The sequence below is a fragment of the Lepisma saccharinum genome, chromosome 3 (genome assembly GCF_977018435.1).
Source record: "Lepisma saccharinum chromosome 3, izLepSacc3.1, whole genome shotgun sequence".
Classification (NCBI taxonomy): Eukaryota; Metazoa; Arthropoda; class Insecta; order Zygentoma; family Lepismatidae; genus Lepisma; species Lepisma saccharinum.
This window is the reverse complement of record NC_139231.1, coordinates 69301212-69313570: the sequence shown is the minus strand read 5'-3', so window position 1 is coordinate 69313570 and position 12359 is coordinate 69301212. Positions and strand designations below refer to the sequence as shown.

At 37.6% G+C, this 12359-nt stretch overlaps 2 protein-coding genes across 2 annotated transcripts in view; one reads left to right on the top strand and one right to left on the bottom strand.

Moving 5' to 3' along the window:
* Positions 1 to 265: 265 nt before the first annotated feature.
* On the bottom strand, positions 266 to 7722 carry LOC145985566 (uncharacterized). Its single transcript, XM_083119637.1, has 4 exons — positions 7662 to 7722; positions 4273 to 4301; positions 3460 to 3568; positions 266 to 905 (listed from the first exon to the last, which is right to left on the bottom strand). The coding sequence occupies exons 1-4, from the start codon at positions 7720 to 7722 to the stop codon at positions 763 to 765; spliced, it is 342 nt and encodes a 113-aa protein (XP_082975763.1). The 3' UTR covers positions 266 to 762.
* A 2460-nt stretch (positions 7723 to 10182) lies between these two features.
* The window catches only part of LOC145985107 (potassium channel subfamily K member 6-like), a 241005-nt gene continuing 238828 nt past the window's right edge, over positions 10183 to 12359 (top strand). Inside the window, exon 1 of the mRNA XM_083118716.1 lies at positions 10183 to 10375. Within this exon, the coding sequence (XP_082974842.1) occupies positions 10183 to 10375 (193 nt within the window). The remainder of the gene's footprint in view (positions 10376 to 12359) is intronic.

Genomic DNA, 12359 nt, shown 5'->3' with positions numbered 1-12359 from the left:
GCTCCGAATGAGTAAGCGTAATCTGGTCACGAAGACCTACTACAACGGTTGGGGATACGTCATGCTGACCCCCCCCGACTATTCCAATCCTGGTTGAAGATCTCCACACTTAGTGGTGATGAAGGAAAGCATATGAGGGAGGCCGGTAGGTAAGCCAAGGCCCTTCATGGGCTGTTATGCACAGGATTATTATTTTTATATAAATTAATAAATCCTACTTTTCTATAATAGTACTTTATTTGTATCCACAAATATTTCATATGGAGAGACATACACACTTTTCAGAGAAAAAAAATTACAATTATTAGAAATATTTATGCATATGGGTTGATCTGTGAATAACCAAACTGCACCATACACAATAGTATATTTAGAGAATAGATTAGTTTGAATTTATTGCATGGGTTTAGCAATTCCACTGTTGTCAAAACAACATTCGTAGCTATTCATTGACAAACAAAAAATTGTTAAAGCACAACACACTTGAAAAATTTTGTTTGTGTTACATCACCTGGTTTAGCACTGACAAATTGGGCAGGTATTGTTGATATCAGGATACTATATTTTCTGTAATCAAACAAACATATCCAATCACCTGTTCGACTTGTTTTCTGAAATTTGCCAGTTTCCTAGTGTATTGCAGATAGAAAGTCGTATATACACGACATTTGACCACTTGTCTACTATTCAGGATGCTGAACAACTCCCATGTACACTCAACACAGGGAAACCACCATTAAAATGGTTAACTTGCTGGGACCACTATAAAACTGCACTCTCATTGAAAGTCTTCAGTAAAATTTGCTTTTTGACACTTGAAATACTTCGCAAGTTCCTGTAATCTGACATCACAGTGTCAATATGTTCCAGGGTCATGTCTGTCTGCCATGCAGTATATTCAAATCCTAAAAAATAAAAGAGTATAAATAGTACATGTATCACAAAGAGAAAAATGGAAAAAAATATATATGGTTGGGGTGGACCAATGTGATATGCTCACGTTGGCTGCTGCTAATGCTTAACCATTAGGGCTGTCCCATTCGTAACAAACTGTGATTATAAAAATATATATCGTACACATAAATGGAAAAAAGTTTAATCTGCACTGTGTCATGCATTTGGCTCTGACAATGGGATATGGATAGGTTTGGGTCTCCTGGGGGAAGCATAACAAATTTTCTCAAGATTTCAGCCTGTGTATGGAACCCATGGCCACCAGCCATCGTGAGGAAATTGGGGAGCTAAGAAAGAGTAGCGTAACCTGGTCATGGAAACCCACGACAATGATCAGGGGTTCGTCACGACCAGTCATGCCATGGGAAAAAGAAACTTTCCCACTTATCTCTGGATTTTTCATTTTTGTTTACACAGGATTATTAAAAAAAAGAAACACACACACCAGCTTGATAACAGCAGCATGGTTTTACAGCAATAATGTCCTATGAATAGTATTCTGGTTTCATTAGCAAAAAAGTCATTTCACTCAACAGAGGTAAGGAAATTCTAAATCTAATGAATTACATTTCAATATGATGAAAATAACAACTTAGTTTGTTACATTTATTGTTACTTTTCCCTACAAAATTCATACATGGTTTTCGTAGTTTGGATTTCATACATTTATAACGGATATTAGAAACTATTACTAGTATATGTAGAAATACTGTGTCTGAAAACACTCCCGTTAATGGTTGCATGGATCCCTATTGTGCTCCACTGAAATGTGAGCTTTATAACAAGTCAACAATGGATATATTTCACATAATGGATGAACAGACTTTCTGCACTCTTCCACGAAGGTACAGTGGGATCCATGAGTATTACCGTGCAAATTGTCCATCGCCATGTTCGTTCACTTTCTTTGACCCAATGAGAGCTTCAAGAATTAAAAGAAAAGTCAAAACAAGCTGTTGACAACTTCTGCACCAGCATACATAAAAATCCATCGCTTAAAAACATGTAGGATGTAAGAAAAATTAATTAAAATAGTCATGGACAATTTTGACGGTAATACTCATGGATCCCACTGTACACTGGGAGTCAAAGTGATTAGTGTTGCCAAACTACAGAAGCATGTGAAAATAAACGAGTGGATCACTACCGTAATCCCCACAACCGTGTTAAAAAATTGATTTTTTCAAACATTTACTGGAATCATTTATGGCATAAGTGTGTCATTATGTACTAGAACAAGAATTGTGGCCTTCTAAATCCATGAAACTTGACATTATAAAATATATATTAACTGTGGTTACATGCGCAGTAACTACAAATTGGATGATATTGTTAAGGCAAGGGGAATTTATGTGTGCATCAAGTTCATATGAACATAAAATCTTAAGATCGAATATAACTTAAGGACCTCAAAAGGGAAGTTACTTCCACAGAGCCATTTTCTAAATACTTTCTAAAATAATGTCATGCATTTCATCTCCGATATTGTAAATCAGCAAGAAATTTGTTATTTAGAAGCAGATTTTTTTTTAGCAGCAAAGTATTGTGAGTATTGTCAGTTATAAACACAGAAAATCTCAATCAGTGGTTATTCACTAACTTGCTATGTAGCTACATTAACCATCCAACTTTCATGTTAGTTCTAGTGTTGCCCACGAGACGAGACTTTGGCCTGTCTCGTCTCAAAAATATTAATTTGTCTCGGGACACATGATCAATCTCGTCTCGTCTCGAATTTTTAAAAGCCTGTCCCGCGGGCAACACTAGTTACTTCTGTCTCATAGTCATAGAAGAGAGGATTCTCAGTATCTTCCAGTCAACCATGTTCTTAACTGCTTAGAATAAGTTCAGACATTGACGTTACCTTATCTCTTGTTTATTTTGTTTCAGTTTTTAAAGTCTAGTGAATACTGGTGTCATGATTTATGTAATACATTCAATTGTAACTGTTAGAGGTCTTTAGTTTGAGATTGAGTTTTGTTTTAAGTCCACTTTTATGCACAGATAGACTAATTGGGACTGGACCTACAGTTTAAAGTGGAATCTGGAACACTATATGCCTCCAACCAGGTATCGAGCCTGGGATGCTTTCATTACAAGGTGACTGCATTACCGCTATGCCATTGGGGAGGCTGCTATGGGTTTTAGTGATGATGACATGGAAGGTTTTGTTAATACAAGGTATATGTGTCAGACACAGAGGAATAAGTTGACGTTCCAATGTTTTGTTTGCTACATATTTTTAAAAATGCAGATTATATTAGTACTTACATTACTGATGTGTATATATTAATTTTTAATTTTGTTGGCCTCTGAAATTGTCAGTATTGGACCAATGGTTATAAATTAGTGGAACACCTCTAAATGTAAATTTTACCACATATCAATGAAAAATAGAATGCCTACATATGTGTGGTAAATAATTTTTTTCTACATTTCTTTTTCAAAAATAACATTTCTTAAATTTTGGAAATCATGAATAAATGTGTTTAAAAAGACACTCACCCTCTCCACTGTATTCTTCTTGGGAGAAAGTCTTGCTTGATGCAATTCCTGACTCTGGCCTAGGAAATGGAAATTCTGCAATCTCTTGCCACTGCCAACTTGTAGCTGCCTGTTGCAAAAAAGCAAATATAAACATCACTAAACATTCTAAAAATGTTCGAAATTAGTTCTACATTATCAGTACTCAGTAGTAAGTGTGTATACATTTGCATTTTATATACATTCCATTATTTCAAAATTTCTCTATACAATTTGTAACTCTGATCAACACGAAACGTGTTCTTGTAGTTAAACATAATTCAGGTTAGCTGCTAGTGTTCTATTTCTCAATTATGACCTTTAAAGTGCTTCTGTATTTTCAATTTAATTTTTGTTGCACCGCTTTTCTATCATGTGGATCAATCGCGACAATAACTGCGAACTTATGACATATATATGATGAGACAATCATATATTAACGCCTTACCCCATGAGCATTAAAGTGCTTTTATATTATTTTTTACACAAGAAAAGGGCAAAGGCAATGTTTTCCGTGGATATAGAACCGTGTCATGAAGGCAACTTAGAAGAACATTGGAAAAACCTATTGTATTTTTTTAAATATATTTTTATTTACACCTTGTATTACTGCAATACAATATACATTGACAAATATGTCTTCAACAAAGTCAAGCATGCGTACGCGGAAACCAATATTTCCTTAAGAAATCGAAAAAAATGCATTGACTAACAACGGCATATTTACATCGCTGATTACTGTTATTTTAATGTGCAAGTTTATAATAATAATAATACAAATCGTAACATACTCACCCTAAGATGGCCCGGAATGTAAGTATTCTCTTGTATCTCACATTATCCTTGTCTCAAGTACCAAAAGCAAACATATATATACATCCATCTTCGACAATTTTGGTAACGACTCGACCGAACGACTGATCTCGGTTGGGTATGAGCTGCCGAGTGCTAGCGAACGGAACGACTCGAGAGCCAGCGAACGAGTGAGTTTCAATAATACGGTATATTCGATGTCGTTTGTCTTGCAACCGACTTCAGCCACCAACTCGTCAGCTAGCTACCGTAACGAGTTTCAATAATAAGCTCCCAGGTTTGGAATTCCTGTGTGATGGTGGCGATCGCTAATTGCCGGTTCTCTCGTACTACCCTATTCAACACTCGGCGATCTCTGTCTGTCAACAGGGGCGCTCGACCAGAACGTTTTGCGGTTGTACACGTCCCATTACGTTTCCACTTTACTATCACATCGGCGACAGTGGATTTTGGGATGTTTAGGAGGGTGGATATCTCGTGCACTGACTTGTTACTCCTGTGGCACCCAGTCACTTCACCACGTTCAAAGTCTGTAAGTTCCTTCGACCGACCGATTCTGCTGTCTCGTGCACTATGCTGCCTGTAGTGGTCCCTTGCTTGCTTCACCTCGCTGTAGATGGCACCACAGAGTGGCCTATTATGCGCAACACATATTTTGCCTGGTGTCCGGATATTTTTGATCACATAGAGTATGTGTAAAAATTTTACACCTTAAATGCACCATATTTAATCCATTAGATGAAGAAAAGTGTGTTTGAGGGTATTATCGAAGGCAAGGGGGTAGAAATATCCAACTCTTACATATTAGGCCTTAATTGACACGTGGATTCTGGAGGAGGGGGGGGGGTTTATGAATTAAGCGTTGGGAGGGAGACAGTATTAAACTCTAGGTCTTAGACTATAGCGGGTATTTTAGTTAGAGAGGGATTGAGCATTAAATTGAATTACTATTGTCTTACTGTTGCGGAAATTAATTTTTCTGAGGAGGCAATGTTCATTCTTCAATATGAACAGTAAGTCTAAAATTGGCATGGAAATTTTGGTGGTAGGATTGAGTATTAAATTTAAAGTGTTAAATCTTAGATTGTCAAGGGATTTCTGTAGTGGAGAGAGAGTTCGAACATTAAATTTTGGAGACTGTATTTAGCAATATGGTATCCACACGTTTTCGACCCCGAACATGCCAAAAGAGTAGCTGGAAAAGGCTCAATATCTTGGTATCCTAAGAAAGTAGTGACACCCCATTAAATAATATTCCTCATCAGCCTTGGAAAATGTCCAATTATAACACCATTAAGCCTTGTTTCCATGATTATGAAAAACATAAGTTAAACAAAGAATGGAAGAAGGTGTTATATTCCTTTCTCGGATTCTCTGGAGTAAGAGAACGCGAACGTGTTCTGTGCGCATGTTGAAGGGTGTGCGCCTCGTCCAATGAACGGGAGGGGGCGACCCGACTGCTCATTCGCGGTCCAGTAGTTCTGTAGTAAACATGTCAGCTCGCAAGTCTAGGGGAACTCTGCATTGAGGAGAGCGCCTCATAGTGTTGAATGTGTTCGAGAACAACTTGTTTGAAAAGTTTAAAACACATGGCTTTGTTTTTTTTTCAATGTTTAAAACGTTTAAAACAAAGTGTTTTAAACATGTTTTTCAGACTTGTTTAAAACACATTTTGATACATGATGTTTCATAGTTTGTGGTTATTTGCATGTTTTTTGAAAATGTATGTTTAAATTTGTTTTATTTTTTTTTCTGTTTCTTCGTAGCATCAAAAGACAAACGTGCAATATTATTTGTTATTTGTGTAAAACAATACACTGGCCATTGTTAAGAATAAAAGAAGAAATTGGCAGCAGAAAGCGTTTTGCTTTACGGCCGTTACACTGCGCAGCACTTTGTTGCTTTCATCCCGCACCCTTCCCCACCTAGTCTGGCCCCGCCCACAAGCTTTCACCTCTGCCCGTCGCTACTCCAGAGAATCCGGAAAAGCAGTATAGAAAGAGTGGAAAGGACAAGAGAGAAAGAGGAGAGGAGAAGGGAGAAAAATGAAGGAAAAAGAGCGTGAGATATTCTATATGAATATCTCTTCACATTCTATATGAAAGTAATTATGTTTAGCCTTTTAGGTGAAAGTACAGTTGGAAAGTGAAAGCCACCTGCTAATAAGTTCCTAACAACTTTCTAATAGTCTGGAGGGAGTATGTTTGTGTTTATATAATGCCCTTTTTGTGTATCTTGTTACTTTTGTACTTGATACAGAGTCTGATGAAGACCTTGCTAGAAGATTGAAACGTTACGGATAGTTTGTTTTTAACAAAATAAATTACTGCCTTGGTCAGCATATTTTGTTTTTCATAAATAATATTATTGAAAGCCTGCAAAAAAAAAGGATGTAAGAAATTTCTTGCTCGCTTTGCTAGCAATAATATGTTGCGAGAATGTGTGTTTGTCGTTTTACTGGGATGAATGTGAAGTTTTATACTAAATCTGCATTACAAGACATGAACTAATTATCGATAACATCGCTTCTTAAAATGTAATGCTTAGTGTTGGTATCTAAGAAACTAAAACAGTAATTTTGCCTGTAGTATTATATGGGTGTGAAACTTGGTCCCTTACATTGAAAGAGGAACATAAATTGAGAGTATTTGAAAATAAGATCCTTAGAGAAATATTTGGACCTAAAAGGGATGAGGAGACAGGTGAGTGGAGAAGGGTACATAATTTAGAACTACATAATTTTTATTCATGTCCAGATATTATTAGAATAATTATATCAAGAAGACTTAGGTGGGCAGGCCATGTGGCACGAATGGGAGAGGAAAGAGGAGTTTACAGGATTCTTGTTGGGAAACCTGATGGTAAGAAACCTGTAGGAAGACAAAGACGAAGATGGAGGGAAAACGTTGAGATAGACCTAAAGGAAATCGGTGGGGATGGAAAAGAGTATATAGATCTTGTTCAAGATAGGGACAGATGGAAGGCCTGTGTTGCTGCAGCCATGAACTTTCGGGTTTAAGAAGGCTAGAGAGTTAGTTAGTTAGTTAGTGTTGGTATACTGCTTAATTTAAAGCAGGTGCATCGTTTCGAACAACAATACATCAAATCCGCATTTCTAACTTTTTCTCACAGGGAGATTTTACTTGAACGAGTTAAATTTGCAATGAAGATAAAATGCTCGTAATTATTGTTATGAGTTACTTAAATAATTATATTTACCTCAAGATAACGAGTGAGAGTGAGTTCTTTGAAAGAAGAACTGTATTATTTTATCGGACAGTTTAACATGGAATTTCATTAAAATAGACATTAATTATTGGCAACAAAGATTCATCCTCCGATGATGTCTGTCGGTTCCGCACCCTCACTACCCAAAAAACTGATAACAGCAGGCTGTTCCTTTGTGGTGCATGTCTCCAAAGGGGCGGCCATGTTGCTCTTGTCCCTGACGTCACATTTCCCATCAGACTGCGCTCGCTGCTTACAATAAAAGAATTGGTATATTAAGGTTACTTTATGACTCTGCCTCATATTATGTCTGTATCCATTATATTCTCTCTGTGTAACAAAATCGTTGTGACATTCCTTACTATTACCTACATAACTGATTTTATTAATCAAAGCAAGTTTCAAAGCAGATGACACCATTTTAATGCAATAACCGCACCAGGTTTGGAGGCTGGTGCAAAATGATGTCATGGTGTAACCAGCTGTAAGCCTTGGTAGGCATTGGTTGGTTGATTGATTGATTTCACTTCTCTTTTCTGTCATTTGGCTAATCGTGAAACTAAGAAACTTATCTTTATTTAAAGGTTCAAGACGTATTATCGAGACTCTTCCCAGACTAAAACAGGAAAGATATGGGATTTTGGGTGACAATGCTGGTTTCCAAGCATGATGGTATAAGATAGTGGATAATAAATTTAGTGTATAACTTGATGTGTTTGAAGTACGATACCGATTATCGTAATTGTAACACTTCGTACTTATTTCACTAGTCCTACTCCTGTTGTATATTTTCCACCACTTGTGCGGTAATATATTAGCAATTACTCTTTGAAACTGATCATTGAAAAAAAAATCGCCTTTTCAATTCTTTCACTAGCATTGTGCGTGGTTTCCACGTTGCAGATGCATATTCCGATTTTGACATATCATTAATGTTAGTGTTTATTTTCGGTTAACTTCCCTTGCAGTTCGCACATTAAATCCCTCCTTAATAACAATTTTGGTTCCATGCAACTGCAAATCATCGAATATAACCACAGGATCTGTTATCGACGCAACTTATTAATGTGCCTGTTACGTCATAGTGTTGGGCGATATATCGTCCAGACGACATATCGCGATATTGAAACAATATCGTCCGGGCGATTGCAACTAGACGATATATCGTTACGATATTTTTGCAACATATATCGTTTCGGCGATACGTACGATATTTTGGCAATATTTATTAGTGTTGCCCACGAGACGAGACTTTGGCCTGTCTCGTCTCGTGGAAATGCTGTGAAATGCTGTCTCGTCTCGAAAATATTCGTTTGTCAAAGGGACACATGATCAATCTCTTCTCGTCTCGAATTTTAAAAAGCCTGTCCCGTATCGTCCCGTGGGCAACACTAATATTTATCATGTCTGCGAAATATCGTCGCGATATATTAGCGATATATATCGTGTCGGCGATATATCGTCACGATATGTTAGCGATATTTCGTCGCGATATTTAGCGATATATATCGTGGAGACGATATAGCGCCGATATCACGATACGGAAAAATATCGAATCGTATAGTCTGTGACGATATTTTCTTGACGATATATCGCGATATCAAATTTCTGATAGCTATAACGCTTCGAATGAAACTTAAGAAAAATTCAAGTTTCTTAGGAGTCGGTAAATATTCATTGTTATAACGTCGAACGTTGACCACAATTTATTGATTTTGTAGCTGTGAAGGGATGTATCTATGCTGAATGTCAATCAAAATTTGTAAATTTGTTTGACCAACTTACATGATCTTTAATGAACAGTACATTAGATCGAATCTTTATTTCAGGGTAATGTAGAGTGGAGTACACAAACATTACCAAGTATATTGTCAATCACCATATTTATTCTTTGTTTTACGAAATGATAGCTTGAAGAATCGAAATAAGATGCTTAACAAGCTGCTGACAAACTCTGCACCAGCATACGTAAAAATGGACAATTTGGTTAGCAATACTCGTGCATCCGACTGAATAACCCATCTTGCCGACTGCTCGACTCAATCTCGGTACCGTAAGTCCTGGGATCGATCCCCGGTCTGGGGAAGGTGTTCTTAAAGCTGAGTCTTTCGTCAGTTTCATTTAATAATCTCTGAGTCTCGGTTGCGGATCCGGCTACCACCCGATTCTCGGTTCCAGATCCGAGCATCCGATTTTCGATTCATAATTCGGATAAATTAGGAGCCGGGTTACAGAGTCTAGGAACCTAAGACTCGCCAAATAGAAATGAGTGAAGTGAAACTTGATGAACGAAACGGATTCTATGAATTTTAATGAAGGAACAGAGTGGGAAGCACTCTCACTCAATGAAATGTAGAAAAAATAAACTTGAATATCTGGGATGACGTCACAGATGCAAGGACCATGCGCGCATACGATACGCAGCACCTGAAACAATGTAATAAAAGGTTGCTGGATATTTTCGTTCACAGCGTGATTCCTTCAGAAAAAGAAAAAAGAAAGCGCACAAAAATAAAAGCGGGAATGTGCTGTATTAAAATTACTCTCCGGCACAGCTGAAATCAATGTTGGCGGGTGGAATGCGAGCCGCCGCCCCCTCCCACCCCCCTCGTGAAACGCCCGGATGCGAGTTTGCGCGGCTCGTATGCACTTTCAGTCGTAACCATGCAGCTGCCCGCTGTGCGTGTGAGCCGCAGCTCCATCCGGCTTTTATTTCTAACCGCCTTCTACTGCCTCTTTCTAGTATTAGGCGCGTCCATTTTCTCAGCCATAGAAGGTCCAAAGGAGGTCAGCATAATCAAGAATCTGCGCTACAAGCGAGCGAACTTCTTGAAGACGCACGGTTCCTGTCTCACAGGTAGGTAAAGAGCTGCTCCGTGTTCTGCACAATTGAACATCGACCCGCGCGCGCTCTTGCCCAACATGTTCGTGGATCGATCTTTCGCAGCCACCTGCTCATCAAAACAGTCTAGGCTTGCTTTTTTATCTTGTCACGTGTTCGAGATTGACCTTGAACGGTTGTCAAGTAGTGGGTGAATTATCGCTTCCGAAGGCAATGAAAATCTGTCCGAATAGCACTGACACTGTTCCTGTATGTGTAATTTACTGCTTCCAAATGTAGCCCAGTTCAAAAATTGTGTCCCATCATAATATTCATTCACTTGTCGAAAATCCAAGTATGGAAACAGACACACGAAAATTGTGAAGCGGAAGCATAAATATTACAATGCACATTGTCCTTTATTTTCATTCACTCTTCTGTTACATGCTTTTTGATTTTGAAGAATGTACTTGCATTGACACTGAAGAAGTTACTTTTTAAACTTTTACATTTAATTTTTATCACAACAATTTTGCCTATAACATTTTGACAGGATGAGCGAAACAATGTTTCGGGTAATATTTGTGCATTATACTGTACGTATAACCACCGGCCTCCTAGGTAAGTGCAAGGTCTATCGATGAATTCACGTGTCGGGGAGAATCAGAGTTTTAATTCCTGAAAGTGACCTTGAAGCCTCTGAAGGAGTATTTCAGTGGATAATAGTAGAAAACCTGTGCATTCATTCCTGGTGTAAATTTCTTAGTATCGCTATTTTTTTGAATATATGAACGCTGTGTCGATTGAAGATGATACCGAGCCGGGCTATTAAGAACCAGAACGTTCGAAACTTGTCGAGACGTCACCTAGAATGTGACAGACCTCTGTAAAACCGAGAAGTGGTATCAGAAATACTCCTTCACGTTCGAGACATTGTATGTTACTGGAAAATTTAACCAGAACCAAAATTACTTTATTATGAGACTTAATTTAGATATGCCAAACTTGTATCTACATAATTATTAAAACATTGGTCATATATTTTGTTTATCGTAATTCCAAATTTAATGACCTGTGCCACGTGCTTGTATACATACAGCTTAAAATGACTTTTCCAATGATTCGTAGCTTCGGAATGAGGCATCAAACAAAAAATAACATTACAACCAGGGTATCGACCAGTCAAGAATGTAAAGAAATCAACAAGTAGGCAGAAAGAAAGAAAGAAAAAGTCAAGAAATTATGCTTGTGGTCAAGAATTTTTGCTATTTTTACAGTATAGTAAATTTACATTGTTATGTACCTGTACTGGGATTTGATAAAATTAAATGTTTGGAAATCTAAAATTGTATTAAGTTGTGGTTAAGATTTTTTCGCTTTGTTTCTTAAGAATTGCATTCTTATATGCATGAAGTTATGTTAAAATGTTTAAGTAACGTGGCCATTCACCATCCAGGATGAAGTGTGAAGCATTAATTTTTACCAAAGTAAGTCCAAATCTCTTGTCAAAGTATAGCTTCAGTTTTCATCATAACCAGCCTTGTGGTAAGAGTTTTTCATTGAATAAAAATATCTGTTTTCTTAATTTCCAACTGCACCTAAGTAGGGGGCGATTAAATAAACGTTAAGAAAAAGGAAAAAAGGTCAAGAAAATGTCAAGTAAAAGTCAAGAATTTTGTATTTGTTATTTTGGTAGACACCCTGACGACAAGTTGTTTGTGGAAGTTCGCGATGTTACAGGCTGTAGGATACATATTGCTTATCCTACTTAGCAATTTCGACAGAGACTTATTCTTCCAGATCGAGCGCGTGTTGATAAATCGAGACCTGACCGAATGGAAAAGGTATTTACAAGTGACCGAGAACGAGACAGAGCTCCTCACAACACTTGTCGAGATCGAGACAAGAATCTGCCAAGTCTGATCTCAACTCGATACAATCGCTTGTGTGTGTGAGTTGGTGTTTTAAGTTCACTTTATGCAGAGTAAGGCTAATGGGGACTGGACCTGCAGTTTAAAGT

Bases quoted from the DNA above. Each gene is read 5' to 3' on its own strand.
- LOC145985566 (XM_083119637.1), bottom strand. From the start codon at position 7,722: ATGGCCGCCCCTTTGGAGACATGCACCACAAAGGAACAGCCTGCTGTT. The intron at 4,302-7,661 runs GTAGTGAGGGTG...GTGAGATACAAG, and splicing joins TGCTGTTATCAGTTTTTTGG to AGAATACTTACATTCCGGGC. The intron at 3,569-4,272 runs GTGAGTATGTTA...TTTTTGCAACAG, and splicing joins ACATTCCGGGCCATCTTAGG to GCAGCTACAAGTTGGCAGTG.